Source organism: Cynocephalus volans, chromosome 9 (genome assembly GCF_027409185.1).
Source record: "Cynocephalus volans isolate mCynVol1 chromosome 9, mCynVol1.pri, whole genome shotgun sequence".
In the NCBI taxonomy this organism is placed as follows: Eukaryota; Metazoa; Chordata; class Mammalia; order Dermoptera; family Cynocephalidae; genus Cynocephalus; species Cynocephalus volans.
Window position 1 is genome coordinate 4,449,071 of NC_084468.1, and position 19,555 is coordinate 4,468,625.

General features: G+C 53.9%; 1 protein-coding gene across 3 annotated transcripts in view; it reads right to left on the minus strand.

Moving 5' to 3' along the window:
- Positions 1-19,555, minus strand: part of SORCS2 (sortilin related VPS10 domain containing receptor 2) — a 502,479-nt gene that overhangs the window by 34,173 nt on the left and 448,751 nt on the right. For all 3 annotated transcript variants that reach the window (XM_063107926.1, XM_063107927.1, XM_063107929.1), the window contains 3 exons: positions 16,553-16,699; positions 10,165-10,267; positions 3,961-4,037 (listed from right to left, as the gene is read on the minus strand). In XM_063107926.1, the coding sequence (XP_062963996.1) occupies positions 3,961-4,037; positions 10,165-10,267; positions 16,553-16,699 (327 nt within the window). The remainder of the gene's footprint in view (positions 1-3,960; positions 4,038-10,164; positions 10,268-16,552; positions 16,700-19,555) is intronic.

Here is a 19,555-nt window from a genome sequence, read left to right on the forward strand (position 1 = left end):
CGGGACGCAGGCGGCCACCTGCACGAGGGAGGCCGGCCAGGTGAGGGCTGGCTCAACACGCTCTGCAGAGACGTAGGGGGCCCTGCCACAGAGGGTTTGGATATCTGTGAACTCTGCTTTAAGCATGTCTGGGGTGGGTGAAGGGAGGAGGGCCGGGGCTGGGAAGCCCGAGTGGTGGCCTCTGCTGCTCATACACCCTCTTATTTGGTGGCAGCCACACTCTGAGGTTATTTCTCCATTTTCCAAAGAGAGACTGAGGTTCAGAGATACCGTGACTTGCTTGAGGCGACACAGCTGGTAAACGTCCGAGCCCAGAGAGGCCCCAGGTCTCTGACCCTAACCCATGCCCCTTCCACACAGCTCTGAGCAGGGACACACTGAGGGGAGGAGAGGCTGTCTCGTGAGTGGAGAGGTGGCAGGTTGGAGTCGGGCTCAGAGCGTTTACTTGGGTGCTCCCCGATACACCCCACAGCTTGTGTGCTCCTGTCAGGGGCCACGGCCATGTCTGCATGGGGGCAGAGGAGTTGGTGTGCTGCTGGCCTGTGTCCCAGCCATGAGCTCACGAAGTGCTACGGATAAGCGGACTGTACATTAATAGAGTTTCCTGGACAAGGGAGGTGACGGCCAGCAGATTTTAGGGAGTCACAGGTACAGATTTAGGGTACTGTGAGGAAAAAGATCCCACAATGCTCCCCACCTGTCCACTGTCCAACAGGCCCCGTGTTCCCAGCCCCCTCTGTGGGGATGCTGGGATCTGGCAGGAGAGATGCAGGCTGGCCCCCAGGAACTCACAGCCCAGGGAGAGACCCCCAGGAGGCCAACCATCTCGCCACCTGGGCCAGAGAACTACAAGGCCTGTCATCTCTGCCCCCAGGGCCCAGTGTTCAGCCCGAGTCCTGCCACAGCACGGGGGTCCCAGCCAATGTTTTAGGGACAAAGGATGTTATATTCCAATGAAACCGCAGACCTGAGTCAGTAGCAGGCCAGGGAGTGATTTACAGGCAGGTGGAGCTTGGGAGAATCTTAAGGGGGCAAAAGCATTACAGGTGGGGAAAGCATAGGTGTCAAGGCCAAGGTCATGGACAGCAAGTGTGTCCAAGGAGCCAGAAGTGCAAGGCAGGTGTGGCAGCCCAGGCGTGGGATGAGGGCGAGATGCCCAAGCTTCATCAGGAGTGACAAGGACAGGTTCCCTTTGGGAAGGTTCCTCGGGTGTTGAGGGGAGATGGGCCAGAGGGGCAGAAGCCTGTCAGGCTCCCCAACAGTTCAGGGGCAAAGGGCTTCCCCTCCAGGAAATAGTGTGCCCCTGTCTCGGGGAATATTCCAGACGAAGCTAGGCTGTCTCACCAAGAACGTGCACACAGGAGCCCTGGGCGGCCAGGCAGAAGTCACGCCCTGTCCTGTGCAGCTGCAGGAGAGAAGTGTAGCAGCAAGACAGACCTGTCCCCACCCAGGCGCGGATTCCCCATGCCCCTCGAGCCTGCTAACAAGGACTCTGCCCGCGAACATTCCCCACACCACCCAGGCCTAATCCGCTGCCTTTCGGGGTCTCCTGAGGGAGATGGGCTGCTGAAAGGCAGGGCTGTGGCACCATGAAAGGGACGCGGTTTCTCAGAGCCTGGCTGCTCCGGAGTGCAGTGTCCCTCCAGGTCAGAGCTGGGCACGCAGAGTGTGCACACAAACAGGGCTCCATGCTGGGACACTCAGACCCTCGTCCTTGCAGCCTCTTCCCTCAAGGTCAGGCAGGAAGACAGACAGAGTGCCTTCAAGCCATCCCGGGGGTCCTGCCCGGGGAGATTAACATCCACTCTTGTTAGCTTAGGACTGTGGAAAAATGGGGTTCTGGGGCTCCCCAGTATCCATCACTGTGGGTGGTCTCTGAACAGCCATTGCTGCGGTTTTCCGTGCCTTGATCCACCCCCTGAAGCAGCAGGGCCGGGTGGGGAGGACAGGCTGTCCCGTCCCCGTTTCTCCCTTTCCCTGCCTCCCCCACATGCTGGGTTTCAGCCAGGGCGCTCGAATGTCTTCTGGCCTTTTTGAGCTAATCAGCCTAGCACACTCTTGTCTATGAAAGTCGTGTCGACTAAACGCCATGCACTGTGTCATTCATAGCTCGTGCTCGCGCTCTCCTCTCAGACGCATCTCACTGTGTGCTTCCCTGACCGTCTGGCCGTGACTGGAAAGCACGGGGCCTCTCTGAGCTCTCCGTCCTGCCTTCTGGACCTTCGTCCACGCTGTCCTCTGCCTGGGCACCTCCTCTGCCTCCCTTCTCCCCCAACAAACTCCAAAACCCAGCATGAGCATCTCTCCCACCCTGGACACACACACACATGTGCACACACACACACCCACACCCACGTGCACACACACACACCCACGTGCACACACACACACCCACGTGCACACACACACACACACACACACACATCGCGTGCCCTCCTCTGCACCCCAGGCCCCCGAGCCTCCCCGCTGTCTCTTACCCCACACCGTGCTGTCATCTGGGAAGGGCACGAGCACCGTGGGGGCCAGCCCTGCGCCCAGCACCCAGCAATTTAACAGACATCCTCCCACTTAATCCAGACATTGCCTAGTTTGAAATCTAAGCAGATTGCTCGGCAAAAGTGACCGCTATGCATGTCTTACAACCAGTTTCTATGAAATCAGAAAATCTCTTCTATTTCACCGTCTGTTTAACAGGAAGGGGGCTTCTCTAATAAATGGACAGATGGTGACCTTTAAGAAACTTTAGACGTTTCCCCAGTTTTAGTGAAATAGAAATATTATAATACAATAAATCTCTTTTGCCCTTTTCAAAATTCCTTGTTTCCTGCATATTATTAAAAAATGTCAAGGCCTTAAACCAAGGCTGCAGGTGAACTCAGTACTTTCGAGATGAACATATCTGTCCAGAGGGTTACCTGAGAGGGGGCTGTACCTGGGGCGTGGAGTCAGGTGAGTGAAAAACTGACCTAAAAACAGAGCTTCCTCCACTGTCCGGAAGGGGAGACGTCTGCAAAAGTGCACTTCATTTTAAGTGTTTAAAGCAGAAATTGTCACTCCGTGGAGCTGGCAGACGCACTTCAGCGAGGAAGGCCTTCTGTCCCCTCCGAGAAGCAGCAGTAAGTGCAGAGGGAGCCAGACCTCTCCTGTAGCCGGAGCACCTGGGCAGGGTCCTGGAGCTGCCGTGACTGCCGGGGGTGCACCGACGGCCTGGCCCTCCCTCCCTTGGCCCTGCTGCTTCCATGTGCCACTGCCCACGGTGCCAGCTCCTCTAGCCTGTGACCTGAGCTCCACGGGGGCTGCAGAGAGCACAGAGCCACCCACAAAGGGCCACCTGCACAGGGCCAACTGCTCGTGGTGGGGACCACCTCCTGCACAGGTGCGATTTGCCTTTTCTTCCTTCCTTTCCCTCCTTCCTTCCTTCCTTTTTTCTGGCCACACTGCTCCATCAATTTGTTGCCCCCAGGCGTCCCCCAGGCACCCCAATCCAGACTCACTGTGGCCCCCAAACCTGCTCTTCCCCGCATTCTCCTCCTCTATTGATGTGTCCACCGTCCACCCAACAGCTGCCCCTGGCAGGAACCTGGCAGGCATTCTCACCACTGCCCCTGGCAGAGAGCAGCCCAAGGCTCGGAAGCCACAGCGCAGCTTCCTGGCCGGGACCTCTCCACCTCCTGTCCCCTGGCATTTATTCCCTTTGATCACACATTCACGGTGACATGTCTGACTGTGTGACGATATTTCTCGGATCTGTAACCCCCACCCGTGGCCATGGAAAGAGCCAGCCCAGCTTGGACGTGTTCCACACACATGGCAGATGCACTGGCTGCTAACGGGAGCCCGGGCTCCGCCGCTCAGGCTGGCTGGGGGCAGGGAAACATGGCTCAGAGCTTCTCCATGAAGCCTCTGGGAAGGGAGGGGATGCAGAACAGATGCAGTTTCTGGAAGTCCCTGCTGCCTTACCTGCCGCCAGGTGCGCCCGCAGTCCGACGTGATGTACATTTCTTCTTTGTACTCCACCAGCTGGGAGCCCAGGTTACCTGGGCCACAAAAAAATGATCAGTAGAGGATCAGCCAGCTTTCCCCCTTCAACAAGATCTGAATCCACAAAATCCTAAAACAAGGAGGACCTGTGCTCTGGGTCACATCTCCCTCCAGAGACCTGCTGTGAGGGCTGTGCATGGGCCCTGGGTCCCAGTCTGCACAGCAAAGGATCAACCCTGCCCAAAGGGCCAAACTCAGTTAGCTCCGGCCAAGGCACGGGTATAGGCAGAGCTCGGTGCTTCAGAGGACGCACAGGTATGATCCAAGATTAAGAAGAGTGGAATGGTGGCCGGGGACAGGTTAGAGAGGACACGGGCCAGGTGGGAAGCCTCTGATGGGCTTTAAACCAGGGCAGGATGCAGCTGGGTTTGCATTTGGAGACTGTTCCTTAGAGGATGGAGGCTGGGGAGACCAGAGCCAGGTCGAGGGAAGTGTGAGGCAGTCCAGGGTAAAGCCCAGGGCAAAGGGCAGGGTGCTCATTAAACATATGCTGAGTGGGTGTGTGGGAGGATAGTGAGGTGGGCCCCAAACCATCAGGCAGCCTCAGTTTGGGTTCACTTGAGCCCCTGCACCAGGCTGGCTGGGTTGGTCACTAGTCTCAAAGGTCATCATAAGGGGCTCAGACTTAATCCTGTGGGTGATGTCAGAATAGGAAGACTCCCACCCAGGATACAAGACAACCCCAGCTCACAGATGAGGAAACAGAGCCTAAATGGCCTCCTATAGGAAGAACAACGGTCACGTATAAGAGGACAAGCCTTATCGCACCAGCCTCCGGAGCTGAGCTGGCCGGCCCTAAGCAGCATCCTGGAATGGTCTTGAACAAAGGGATTTTCTGATGAGCCAGATTTGGCAGGTCTCCATCGCACCCCAATGGTCATGGCAGGGACCCGGGCTCTGAATGCCCAGGATGTTGGTGACTTGTGAAAACAACACTGAAGCTGTTCAGGACTGTGTCATGTGCCTGCCTTGGGTGACGTGTGCAACACTTGCTGTTTGAAGCCTCACTTCTGTGGCACTCTCTGAAGTATTTCATGCAGAGTCAAGTTTAGAAGCCATTGGAAAATTCCAAATGACTTGTAAACTCTGAGGAGACGAATTGTCCTCAGATAGATGAGTTACAGTGAGTTCCCAGCAGAGCAGCAGTGTTTGTGTGCCTGTCTTTTTGAAAATCCATCCATCCACCCATCCATCCACTCACCCATCCACCCACCCACCCACCCATCCATTGATCCATCCATCCATCCATCCATTCATCCATCCATCCACCCACCCATCCATCCACCCACCCATCCATCCACCCACCCATCCACCCATCCACCCATCCATCCATCCATCCACCCATCCATCCATCCATCCACCCATCCATCCATCCATCCACCCATGCACTCACCCATCCATCCATCCATCCATCCACCCATCCATCCACCCATCCATCCATCCATCCATCCATCCACCCTTCCAGCCATCCATCAACTCACCCATCCATCCACCCATCCATCCATCCATCCACCCTTCCAGCCATCCATCAACTCACTCATCCATCCATCCATCCATCCACCCATCCATCCATCCACCCTTCCAGCCATCCATCAACTCACCCATCCATCCATCCATCCATCCATCCATCCACCCATCCATCCACCCATCAATCCATCCATCCATCCACCCTTCCAGCCATCCATCAACTCACCCATCCATCCATCCATCCATCCACCCACCCACCCACCCATGCACTCACCCATCTACCCACCCACCCATCCATCCATCCATCTACCCATCCCTCCATCCATCCACCCATCCACTCACTCATCCATCCATTTATCCACCCATCCATCCATTCATCAATCTCTCATTAGGTAACTACTCATCCATCCATTCTTCATTAGTCTATTTTCCATCCAACCAATCATTCCTCCATCCACCCTTTACCTCTTCCTCATTAATTCTTCCCACTCACCCACTCCTGCATTTATTCATCAGCTTTGCTGAGCTCTGGGGCATCTGAGCTGAAGGAACCTTGACCCCTGCTCCCTGAGAGCCCCTAATCTGGCAGCGGAGGAAAGGTGGCCACACAATTGCACACAGAGCCAGGGGAGTGGACCTGTGACAAGGAGAAACTTGGGCAGGATGTGACCCCTAAGCTGAGCCTTGCTGAACCTTGAGAGACAGATATGAGCTGGCCAAAGGCAAAGGGTACAGGGCATGCCAGGTGGTGGGAACAGCCTGGGCAAAGGTGTGAAGGTGGGAGGCACATGACTTTGGGGCAGGGGGGCAGGGGTCAGGTCTGAGAATCGCTACACCCACCCCTCTCCTGTGGAGCATCGTGCCTGCCAATCACGAGGAGCTGAGAGATGGCTGCTGAGTGAACGAAATGAGTAATGAATGAATGAATGAATGAAAGGACCGGTGGGCAGGAGGAGAGGAAGGATGGGGCATGCTTTTTGCATCATCCTAGATGCAGCAGACGCTTGGAGCATCACGCGCTAGGTGTGCAGTGAGTGCTGCCAGGTCCACAGAACCAAGAGGCGAATCTGCAGTTTGTAACGTCAGCGGCATGGGTGTCTGTCCTTTAAGAGATGCTCTCTGACTTCTTTGCTCCATCTATCAAAGCTGTCAGGCTGCCAGTCACCCGACAGGCACTGGGCAAACAGGGGGAAATTCACAGGACATAACACAGCATGTCAGAGTGGAAGGACATGTAGAAACAGAGGCTGACACCCTCCCTCATTTTACAGATGAGGAAACTGAGGCCCCTGGGTAGGTGTAAGGGAGAAGCTTCTCAGGTGCGTCCCCTATCCCGTAGTTCTGGTGTCTCCTTGGGCCTCTCCCCACCAGGGCTGGGAGCCTCGTTTCTCCTCGGTGCTCACAGGGTCTGGTATACAGTAAGCACTCACTGAATGAAAGTGCACTTCCTGTCCATCCTTCCTCTGCTTCCAGGGGGCCCCATGCATCAGAGGGGGCACCTGTGTGAGCTCCCTCCGTTGCTCTAGGTGCCGCCCACGTTCCCAGCTCCAGGGGGCTGGGTGAATGTCCTTGGGGCAGTGGGCTCAGGTGGGCTCACGGCCCTCGGCCAGGCCAAGGGCTTCTCTCCTTCACATCTGGGCACTGCCCTGACTGGCCAAGAGGAGCAGACTGCGGCGGGAGGGTTGGACCCGCGCAGGGCCCAAGGGCTTTCCCGAACTCTCCCAATGTCTCCCTCAGGGTTTTCTCTGTTGGGGCCCGTGACGGGGAAGCATTTGCTGGCCTCTGCTCTGTGTTGGGTCCTGAGGACTCACGTCCATATGATCAACCGGGAAGCAGACAAGTAACCACGCAGATAAAGCACAGGGGTGGGGAAAGGGTCCCCAGCCACCCAGAGCACCCCTCGTGTGCCCAGCACGGTTGTACACACATCAGGCCTCTCAGTGCTCACAGGCAGATGGATCACCCCGACCTGACGATGAAACTGAAGGTCAGAGTGGCACAGAGCCTGCCATGGACCACAGAGCTCAGAAAGGTCCGAGGCAGAATCGGAGCGAGTGGGCACCCTCGGCCCCAACTGCTGCGTTTCCCGCTCATCAGAGGTTTCCTGCCTCCACGGGACTCGCCAAGCCTGTTAGTGACACACATTCCCTGTCCTGCTCCCAGGTGACCCAGGGAGCTCCAGGGGACTCTTACGAGCAGATGTGTTGGGGCTACTCAACCTTGCGACAGTGACCGGGTGCTGCCCCACCCACCTCCACACCCTGGCACCCTCAGTGTCTCCTGTCTGGGACACCCTCCCAGGGGTGCACTTGACCGTCTCACCCCCAGCCCCAGGGCATCATCTCGGGCATCCTGCAGGAACTCCGCATCAGGATGGGTCTGTCCCTGTGGTCACTGTCCCTTTGCTCCTCTGTACTTCCTGAGGGCAGGGCTGTGCCTCATCCATCCTCACCTCTGGGACCCTTGCACAGGGCCCGGCATGGCTGGGGGTGGGGGGGTATCCAGCAACTATCCAAATGAAAGGACGACTTATGGGAATACACCTGGCTTTGAGGCTTTCTACCTAATCCCCACATCGTCCTTACAGCAGAGGTTTGTCCTCTCCTTTTGCAGATGAGGAAACTGAGGCTCGGAGAAGTCCACTGACATGCTCAAGGTCCTAGCTGGGAGGTGGCGGTAGGGCCTGAGGCTTGTAACTCCCATCCGCCTGCTTCCAGGACCAAACATGGGAATGAACGGCGGGTACAGCAGGGGAGCGACTTGTGGACACATGCGGCCGCCACCCCTGCTGCCCCGGGGCACACAGTCTCAGGGCCCTGGGCTGTGCCAGGTAGGCCGTGCCAGCCAGCGTGGAGCTGGCTCCTGCTCAGCCTCAGCGCCCTTGACTTCCAGCCCCCAGGGAGCCTGGCTTGTCCACCGTCCCCTCCTGCTCCCAGCAGATGCTCAGGGCTGGAGGAGGATGCAGAAAATTTACAACCAATTGGCCCACGTGGTACACATGGATCCATCTCAGGGGCAAGCCAGGGCCAAGATGAAGCAGCAGCCGAATGAAATATAAATGAGACCTGCCCTGTGGGGACAATGGGCGGCAGGGAGGGGAGGCTGCGATGGGCACGGGTGGGGCTTGCTCTCCCCTGCGTGACCCACAAACAGTTCAGTGACGCCAGAGTGCTCTCGGGGCCGGAGCGCACGCTCTGGGCTTTCCAGGCTTTTGAGCAGTGGAAGAATTTGAAACTGTGCCTTCTCTGTTTTGATCAAGAATTTGGGGTTTTGACCAATTAAGACAGTGTATTTTAAATACGTGGTTTCCTGGAGGCCCAGCAAAGCAAGTCCACAAAATCGGGGGCGCCCAACGCGAGTGGACAGGCTGTCTATGCGTGGAAGCTGGTGGGCGGACGAGCCGCACTGAAATCGACGCTGGTGTGCGGAGGTTTCACTGAGGGACACACGGCACACGTCCCAAGCAGACAGATGCTGCTTGAATTGGCTGTCGTTGAACAGGACCCCGGGCACAGAGGATACAAAGGAATCTCAGCAGCCAAGTGTTCCATTTGCAACCTTCTCTCTGTCCCAGTTGTGTCCCTCCCTACTAGAAAGCTGCAACCTCTTCAGGGTAAAGTAAACCACCTCGCCCTGACAGTCAAGGTCTCTGTGGTCAGAAAACCAGCAGCATTTATGGGGTTTTCACCTCCCCCAGCTTCTTCTCATGCTCTGATCCGTTCATTCTGGTTACCCATGGGTAAGCCCTCTTCTGCTTAGAAGGCCATTCCTGCCATCTCGACATGGCCATTCATTCATTCACCAGTTCGTTCATTTACTCACTCATAAATAGCCTTGGAGGGCCCACCCTGGGCCAGGCCTGGGACTGGTGCTGGGATATGGTGAAGGGCTGGGTGTGGCATCCAGCTCAGAGTCTGGGGTCGGCCACACAGCCACCCCCTGAGTGTTGCAGATGGTGCTAGGGCAAACAGAGGCTCAGGGTTCTGGCTCCAGAAAGCTGTGAGCTCTGGGCCTCTGCTGCTCCCACCCTGTGACGAGGCAGGAGACACGGTCTGTCTGTCACTCACCCCATTTACATGTGAGTGCACAGGCTTACCCTGCCTCTTCCACATATCAGCAAGTGACCTAGACACATGGCCCTGTTTTGTACTTTGAATGACTTTTCTAAGTCAAATAAATCTTATTTTAAGCTATTATTTGATCAGTACACACTTAATGATCTCTGAAGGAGGTTCTAGTTTAATGGGGGAGACAGATGCATACACAAATATATTGGTTTTTCTTAAAAATGCTAATTGTATACATGTCTCTCCCCCCAATTAAACTAGAACTTTCTTCAGGGACCAATAAATGTTAACCATGTTACAAATCATCCATCCATCCATCCACCCATCATCCATCCATCCATCTATCCATCCATCCACATGTCCACCCATCCATCCATTCAATCAACACATCTCATATGCCCACCCTGGGCCATGAATTCTCCCCTCGGGGTCTGCCATGAGAGCAGAGCTTCCTGGAGATGCTGTGTCACTGCTCCTAATGGACACATCATGACCCTAAGCCCATGGCCGTCAATTTTTATCCTTGAGAATGGAGCTTCCCTCAGGCTGTGATGGCTCCTGCCAGCCAACTGTGATGGCAGCCACCTACCTGCACCCATGATGAGGCCAGGGGCAGTGTCCTTGGTATGCACGGTGCCCGAGACATAGGGGTTGTCTGCCCAGCGCAGGTGCAGGTGCAGGTGGCAGTCCGGCTGCAAGGACAAGAAAGTAAGCAAAGGTCAGCACTTGGGTAGGAGGATCCTTAGGAAAACTAGGCCTGAGGTTAAACTTGCCCCTGTGGCTTTCTGGGTAGGAAAAAAGGCCAGGAGTGCCTTGGAGGAGTGGATGGAGGGAGGGAAGCAGTGACCGCTGGGCGAAGGGCAGGAGGGACAAGGACGGCCTCAGCAGGTGCTTTGCCCGCTGGCCTGGGAGGTGGTGGGAGGTGGAGGGGGGGACAAGTGAGGCAATCAGGGGACCAGCGAGCTCTCTGGTCTAGATTAGGGTCCCCTGCAGTGTCGGGGTGACGAGCTTCTGCTCGAGACGCAGCCAGCGGGGCTTCTCTAAGGGAGGTCCTGGCAGAGCGGGCTTCCTCCATGGCCCTGCAGGCAGCGCTGGGCCGTGGGATGTGCGTCCAAGCCTGCACAGCCCGGGCTCGCGTCCACTCATCCATCCATCCAGACCTTCACTGGGGGCCTCTTATGTGAACACGGTAGCCCGGGCCTCGGAGGACAGCTTGGGACACCCCAGAAGCTCTCTTCCCTCTTTAGAGAAAGAGGGGTAAGCTAGGTGTGTGAGAGCCATGGGGGACTGACTCTGGAGACCCCCGCTGCTCCTCCCCTCCCTCCTGCACCCTGAGATGCTGGGTCTCTGAGGTCTGGCTGGCCAAGTCCCCCTTGCTGACATAGGAGTTGCACCAGAGACCCCACCAAACAAAAGCCACCAAACGGGTTTGCAGGGTAGTGACTCAGGTCAGCCTCCCTGGTGTCCCCAGTTCTGGGAATTCCACAGGGCGGAGTGAGGCAGAAGAGTCCTCAGTCCTGGTAACTGAAGGGGCAGGGCTTGAAGTCCTCCTGCCTCCTCTCAATGGCTGTGTGGCCTTGGGAAAAACGCTGGGCCTCTCTGTGCCCAGTTTCTTTCTCTGTGAGATGGGGCATTAACCTTTGCTTCGCAGCATTACTGCATCAACACAGCACAGCTTCTGGGGAGAGTCGGGCCCAGCCCTCCCTGGACAAGGTGCTGCCTAATTGCTTACTTATAAGAAAGGCAGACATTTTCTTGGCCCTCTTTAAAAAAATTTTTTTTTCTGGGAAAGAACTCCAATTTAGAAATACTCTAGAACGGGGCACCCAGAGGTCCAAATTCTACCTTAGGAAGTGCCACTAATGTTCTGGGCCATTCGGGGCCTCAGTTTCCTCATCTGCAAAATGGAGACCATGGTGCCTGCTGCCCACACCCCGCAGGGGGTCATGCCAGAATCCCGTTGTCATTATTATATAGTATTGTCTACCGAAATCTAACCAAGAGAAGTCCCTTCTCTTCATTTCATGTTTTCACAACATGTTCTTCTGGCCCATGAACTGAGTACGTTTTATACAGATTATCCCAAGTTAAAAACTAAACCAGTCAGTAAATTGGATATCGATCTGGATCAGATGCCACCAGGCGGTGGCCCCTGTTGGCAGAAGGGCTTCATTTGTCTGCACTGGGGTTTTAAAAAATGCATTAGTTGTACTACGTATTGCATGATTCCATTCCTATGAAATGTCCAAAGCAGGGAAATCTACAGAGACAGAAGGTAGATTAGTGGCTGCCAGGGGCCGGGGCGAAGGGGAAACGGCGGTGAAAGCCAAGGGCTCAGGGTTTCTTTTTGGGGTGATGAAAATGCTCTAAAATAAACTGAGGCGGTGGCTGCACAACTCTGTGACTATACTAAAAACCACTGAATTGTGCACTCGAAGTGGGTGAACTGTACATTCGAATTGGGTGAATTGCATGGTACGGGAATAATAGCTCAATAAAACTGTTAAAAAACAGAAAAAGAGATGAAAGGTGACAAATTCAGCTCAATGAGGACCCTGTAGAGACGCCCTCTGGAGACAACCAGGAGGACTGGAGGCCCAGGGCAACCTGCAGAGCCCAGGGCTGAAGTTGGCAGGGCCCCGGGGTGGCAGGGGTCCAGTCACCGTGTTGTCCAGCAGGAGAGGCCCCCTGTCCAGGAATGCTCGGATCGAATGAGGACAAATCGGCCCTGCTGAAATCCCATGAAATGTTAAGACAGGCTCAGGGCTGGTCTCTGCAGGCTGTCACCAGCCTTTCCACGTCTCCCAATGAGATGCATGCATCATGTCACTTCCTGTGTGGGCGTGGGCACAGCAAAGTTAGAGGGTGCTGCTTCCTGGAACCTGGCTGCCTCCTCCCTCCCCAGCCACTGCTGGTCTGTCCTGGTGGTTGGCACTTGTGTGACTGGAGGTAGAACCCTCCTCGGGGATCTCTGTGGTTAGCTGTGTGCACAGGACACTGGCAGACACCGGCAGAGCTGCAGTCTCTCTGGGCCTGCTGAGGGCCACACAAATGTCTCCCCAGCCGGGCCTTGGGCAGCGCGGGTGCTGTGCTGGTCTGACAGCTGGGAACGAGGCCTGCACATGTCCCCTCATATGCAATGGAGGGAAGGGCAAGCCGGGCAGGCTGGGCCCTTGGACGCCCTGCAAAGGCAACAGGACAGCGAGCACCAGGACTCCAGGGCTCCTCTAGGGGTGTACAGTCAGAGATGGAGAGGACCTCCAAGGCGACTCAGAATGAGGGCAGGAGACCCCAAGGGCAGGCTGATGCCATGGAGTCGGTGTGAACACTCTGGTCCTGCCGGAGGTGGGCCTGGGTGCCCACGGGGCATGGGTGGACTGTAAGGCGGGCCAAGTGGGGAAGCCGGCACTGCCCCCCAGCCTCCCTCTCCTCCCCTTCCTCAGGCAGGAGCCAGCGGGTGCTCTAAAGAAATGTCCAGCTGATCATTAGAGACTGTCAGATGGGCGGAGGGTAATGAGCTGCCCACAGGGACGTCCCGGCTCCTGCCAGCTCTAAGAAGAGCTACCGTGGGCTGCCGAATGAATGGGTTTTTATTCCATATTCGAGATGTAAACAGATTCAAAACCATCTTCCAGTGAAGGTTTCTCATCCTAAAACAGATCCGATCACACCGCTCACCTATTAAAAAAGGTCCCTCCATTTCTCCATTGCTGGAGGGAGAGATCCCCAGACCGAGCCGGTCAAATGGTCCAGAAAAATACTCATGACTGAGAGTTAAGAGAAACAGAAGGCTGAAAAATCACACAGGTGGGAGGATCCCAGTGATGACTTTTTAACGTGCATAGGAGCTAAAGATTGTAAAGAAAAATACCCGATGGTTGTTATTTCTGGACGGTATGATCACGGTTGTATCTTATTTCCCTTTTTATACATGTCCGTATTTTCCAAGTATGCTGCAATAAGCAGGAATTGCTTTTAGGATGAGAAATAAAATCCTAGATGCATTTCCCCCTGTTCCCTGAGCTGCGTGAAGGGCCAGGCAGAGGGCCTTGTGCAGGGTGCACCTGGGTTGCGCACTCGCGCCTTCGCGACTCTGCTGCCACGCTCTTAGGAGATGACCAGGTATCCTGAACCGGCGCTTTAGTGCGATGCCTCTGGTGCCCGACCGGGCTCCTGCACGCTCTGTTCTGCGTTTCCCTTTTTCTCCTTTGGGTTCTCCACGTGTCTGCCGGGGCTGCACACTCCCCCAGTTCGCTTCTACTTTTATTATTTTAAGGCTGGGACATAAATCTCGCAAAGGTTATCTCCTCACTGAGCTGCATAATTGCAGACAAGAATCTATTCTTAGAAAAAACTTGCTTTGACAGATTAATATGGCTTAACTTTGCCAACGATGATACAAAAATTAGTCCTTTCACAGCAATTCTGTTCTTGGAAGCGTTTTTACAAATGGCAGGTAATTAATTCTCCACACAGGTCGACAGGTGTTGTTATCCTCCGTGATCAGTAGGAAGGGGCTCGTGCAGAGGCCAGCAGCGGGCCTGAGAGCAGGGCCCGTCCCCGCGCAGGCGAGGCTGCTGCCCTGGAGGCTGCAGAGCCAGTGGCCCCCATGGGCCAGCACTGGGGTGGGACAGGGGGAGGGGAGGGGGCTGCCACTTTCTCAGCCCTGCTGTGTGCCAGGTAGAGTCCCACCGAGGCAGGGATGATTTTCTGTCTTGTCTGAACACCCACACGGGGCCATCACACAGCAGGTACCCTTACATATTTGAGTGGATAACCCTGTGAAATGGGCACTGTTCTTTCTATTTTGCACCTGAGGAAACTGAGGCAGAGTAATGGATGGGTTCAGGTGTCCCCAGTGTGGTCCCTGCCTTGGAGGGGCTTTTGGTTGACAGTGGGAAACAGACAGAGCAGCAGGTATGCCAGCGAAGCTCTCTTAGTGGAGGGGACATGTGGGTCGGGCTTTCAGGTGTCAGTAGGAGTTTGTTGGATTAGGAAAAGGGAAAGGGCGTTCTAGGTCTCGGGGACAGGGGGAAGGGGAGAGGTCTAAAAAAGGAGGGACGTGCTCTTCCTTGCCTGCTTGCTCTGCGCCAGGCACCGTGACAGGCACCTCCCTGCATCGTTTCATTTCATCCCGACCACACGCAACAGGGCTTTTTTACCATTGCCCTCCCTTTCCACAGAGGCTCAGAGGAGCTGGTTGACTTGGCTGAGATCACGCATCACTGACAGCTGAGACTGCAGCTCTGTGCAGCTCCAACTCTTCCCCCACCCTGAGCAGCCCGTGCCCGGGAGGGGTCAGGGGTGCTGGTGGTGGTGAGCTCCCTGTGGTGTGCAAGAAGAGAGGCCCCAGGAGAGGCAGGTCCCGCAGGGGTGGGAGGGGGAGCCTGGCCAGACTCTTGTGGCCCCCTCAGCCTCTTCCTGCCTTGAAGCTGCTGGGCACTGAGCACTCACCTCGAGCCAGGGCCAGGTATGGCCAGGGCCCCCTCAAGCTCCATCCTTCTATTCCCACCAGCATGGGCCTGTGCACCACCTGGATCCTGTAGTAGCCACACAAGGGCTCGCATGAGTCCCAGCTCCTGTAGGAAACCCCTGCCTCCCCCCACGCTGGGCAGCCCAGGGACTCAGGCAGTCTACACTTGTGTTCATGTAGAAGGCAGGTCCCTGGGGTAGCAGAACCAGCCTTGGAACCCACGGCATTTGGGCTCTGGCCCAGCCCCACTACTCACTGACTGTGTGATGGGGCATTGCCTTTGGTGGCTGCCCCTCACTTCCATGGACAGAGTGTACATCCCCAGTCCTTCATGTTGGCCAGGAAGACTCAGCAGATGTGACACAGCAGGCGTGGAATGTGTGGAGTACACTAACATTTATAAAGCAAATGTATTTCACAGGGCCTAGTTTCCAAAGCCCTGTAGTTTCAGGTATAGCCTAACTTTCTAAAATTACACATAGAAATGTTAAGTTTGCAAAAGACAGGAAACTTTCCCCAGGCTAAAGTCTCTGATGTAGATACAGAATCATAACACAGCAAAGTCGCTGGCTCTCGAGGACAGATGTCCTTGAGAGCAGGTTAACCTACTGATTGATATATTAAGGAAGTTGCTTTATTGTTATGTAAAAATATGGAGGAAACTGTTATAGGAAAACACGGTATTTGCTGAGAGCAAGCTTTTGCTGGTGGATTGACTTAACCTTTTGCAAATTGCATTATGGAATGTCATGTTATTTCCCTGATGTTACCAGCTTCTATTGTTACACTATACTTAGCCATAGCTCCACTTATGTTCCTTTTCTGTAAATTCCTGGTCTGGAGAATAAATACATGGAGAGAACCCCAATTCATGGTTAATTTCCCAAAGGAGGAATGCCTCTCTCTTGAGAGTTCTGGGAAATTAACCTGTTTGGGGTATCTCACTGCTCAGAAGAAATGGGCTTTGAGTAATCCTTTTTGCATCTCCATCACCCTGTGTGAGGCAAAGCAACAGGAATGTGCTTTCCTGTTTCTGTTTATCCTCTTGCACCTCTGCTTTCACCACGGGAATGCATCTGGGCTGGTCCCAGGATGAGAATACAAGATGTATGGAGCAGAGATTGGCCTAAATCAGTCAACTCCCAGACACATAAGCAAGTCCAGCTGAGACCAGCTGAGTCACTTGGCCGAGCCCACCTGCAGATCTGGAGAATAAGTGATGGCTGGTTTGGGATGATTTATTGCACAGCAATTTTGTGGCAAAAGCTAACCAATAAACATCCCTCTCCAACCTCCAGTTAACTCTTTTATAAAACAAGGAGTTTCATTTGGCCTTATGTGCCAATGCCCAGCAGAAATAGGTGGTTCCTGTGTCTCGGATGAACCTTCCCAGACGTCCTCACATCTGACCTTCTAGATGTCCCTGCCTCTGACCTTCTGGACCCCTGTGGCAATGTCTCACGCCCACCCCACGGGAGGCATGCGATGCCAGCAGACTACTTACAGGCTTGCAGTTGGTCGGTTTTCCATTCATGTCCATGTTGGGTGGCCTCAGATAATCCCAGTCACGGCCCTTGTTGTAGGTTATAAGTGTCATCACCTTCCCATCAATTTTTTGGTTCGCCAGGAAGACCCCTTTCACCCCTCTGACCTGGGACGAAAATACAAGAAGGACCATGAAAGCCCACCCCGGAGCTGTGTGATGTTGGAGCGTGCACTGAGCTCCAGCGCCTGGCTACACGCTCTACACACGTGGCTGCCATCACCCTCATGGCAGCCCTGCAGCAGAATCATGTGCCAGAGCTAAGGGAGGCATAGAGGGACAAGGGACCCAAGACTCTGGCCCAAGCTTTGACAAGAAGCAAGTTCTATCTGGCCCTGAAGTCTGAGTGATATTCACAACACTGAGCTGTCCTCTCAGGTGCAGACACTGACCACTGGACGGTGAGTAGAGCCCAGGTCCCCTGATGAGCCCATGCGCTGTCACCCCGTCCTCATCCCAGAGCTCCTGATTTAGAACTCAGTACCCATCACGCCTCCTGTTTCTACTGGACCACAGGTTCTGGACCTCGGAGTTGCCTCTGGGTTTCCTCTGGGGCCTCCCTCAGTCAATCCCTACACAGAAGTGCCCAGCGATGAGGACAGGCGGGGTCCCCACCTCCCCGGTGCATCCCAGAGTCTCCACTTGGCCTTTGTTGCACAGCCTACCCTCAGTCCCGGTCTCAAGGTCTCTAAGAGGCCCACGGCAGTGACCCAAACACATCCAAGAGCAGTTACTAAGTTGACCTACAAGAAATATGCAAATATCGGCAATTTCATAGAGTTCAACCTAGCAGTTCCCTCACAGAGATGACCCTTTTCTGCAAGTTCCTTACTGCGTGGAGGCCACAGACCTGCATTCATTGAGACCCCTGGTGTGGTATGAATAGGCGCAAGAATTCCCACCCTTCGCCAAAGCAGTCTGCGTGCTGGACGCTTCTCCCCTGTCCTCAGCATGTCATTATTTCTCACATTATTTCTTCACCCCAGGAAACTGAGGCCCAGAGAGGCATGTATTTTACCCAGAGTTCTGTAGACAAAGACTATAATTATGATGATGGTAATAACACAGAGTTACTAAGTGCTTTCTGTGCAGCAGGCACTGAGCTTAGTATGTGTCATCTCGTGACAGTGTTACAATTGCAGGAGATTGATGCTTTTCCTGTCCTCAGTGTACAGGTCTGCCAAGTGCTCGGCATATGGAGAGCACACCACTGATGACCCGGAGTGAACGGATGAATGGTGTATTCGTTTCCTGCTGCTGGGCTAGCAGATTGCTACGAACTTGGGGGGTCAAGCAACACGAATTCACTCTCTTACAGTCCCGGAGGTCCGAAGTCTGGCACGGGTCTCACTGGGCTGACATCAAGTGTCAGCAGAACTGCATTCCTTTCTGGAGGCTGCAGAAGATAACCCATTCCCTGGCTTCTCCGGCTTCTAGAGGCGGCTGCATTCTTTGGCTTCTGACTCTCTGCTTCTGCCTCCCGATTGCACTTTCAAGGACCCTTGCGATTGTGTTGGGCCCATTCAGTTAATCCAGGATAATCTTTCTATCTGCCTTAACTCCATCTGCAACCTTATTTTCCCTTTGCCACATAGTGCAACAGATACAGGTTCTGGGGATTAGGGTGTGGATATCTTTCAGGGGTGCATTATTCTGCCCAGCACAGTCCACCCTCTGATCCCCAAAATACATATCAGTCTTTTATGCAAACTACATTCATTCCATCCCAAGGTCACTGAAGTTCCCATCTCATCATAGCAATCATTCAAAGTCAAAAAATCTCATCTAAATTTTACCAGCTGAAAAGTTCCAAATCTGATTATCCAAATCATCTAAACCAGTCACGGGTGAGCTCTAGGTATAATCCACCTGTGAACCTGGGAAGTTAGAAAACGTGTTCTCTGCTTCCAAAATACAGTACTGGGACAAGTGTAGGATAACAGTTACAGACATTCTGGTTCAAAAATGGGGACAATGGGAAGAAAAAAGGAGTCACTGCTCCCATGCAATTTTGAAACACAGTTGGGAAAACTCCATTATGTCTCAGGGCCCGGGAATAACAGTTTGTAGCTGGTGGTCCCGCCCTCTGGGCCACCCCTGTTTTTTTTCTTTCATGAAGGGTAGTACATGTTTGCAGCTGAGCAGTTTTACAGTCTGTTTTCTGCCTCTGCAATTTTAAGAGCGTGGCTGCTTTCTTCTGTTTAGTCCCCTCTCTATCCCTTTCAGTCCAAGTTGGCAGTGTTTCTGCTGATATAACATTCTCAAGAACTTTGTGGGTTTCCTGTTGATGTCACAGATTCACTCCATTAGATAAGAGGCTCTTCCACATGTCTTTCCTGGATGACTCCATCTCTATTTTTGGCTTCTGCTGAGATCACTAAGATGGGGATCTATGAATCAAATGCCTGATCTCTTCAAAGAGCTTTTAGTGTGGTTGAATATTCTGGCCATTTGCCTTACCCGAGGTAATAACCAAAGGCTATCAGCCACACCCTATGCTTTTTCTCTAGAGCTTGCTTTCCTAACAGCAAATCTCTTAATTTTAGCATATTTTGTGATCTGACAGGCTGGAAATTTCTCACCAATGAGCCCTGGTTCCTTTTTGTTTAGCAGTTTTTTCCTCTCTTTTCTCTCTCGCTTTACAATAAGCAGTGAGAAAAAAACCAGACCACACTTTCAACACTTGGTTTGTAAACCTCCTCAGATAAGTATCTAAGCTCTTCACTTACACGTATTGCTTTCCTCATAACTGTAGGGCAAAATCAGCTAAGCTCTCTGCCACCATATAACAAGGACGACCTTTCCTCCACTTTCCAATAACATGCTCCTAATTTCCTTCTGAGCCCTCACCAACAGCACCTTTAAGGCCCATTTTTCTGCTAACAATCTGTCCAGGGCAATCTAGGCTTTTTCCATTATGCTCCACAAAATTCTTTCAGCACCTGTCAATTCCAAAGCCAATTC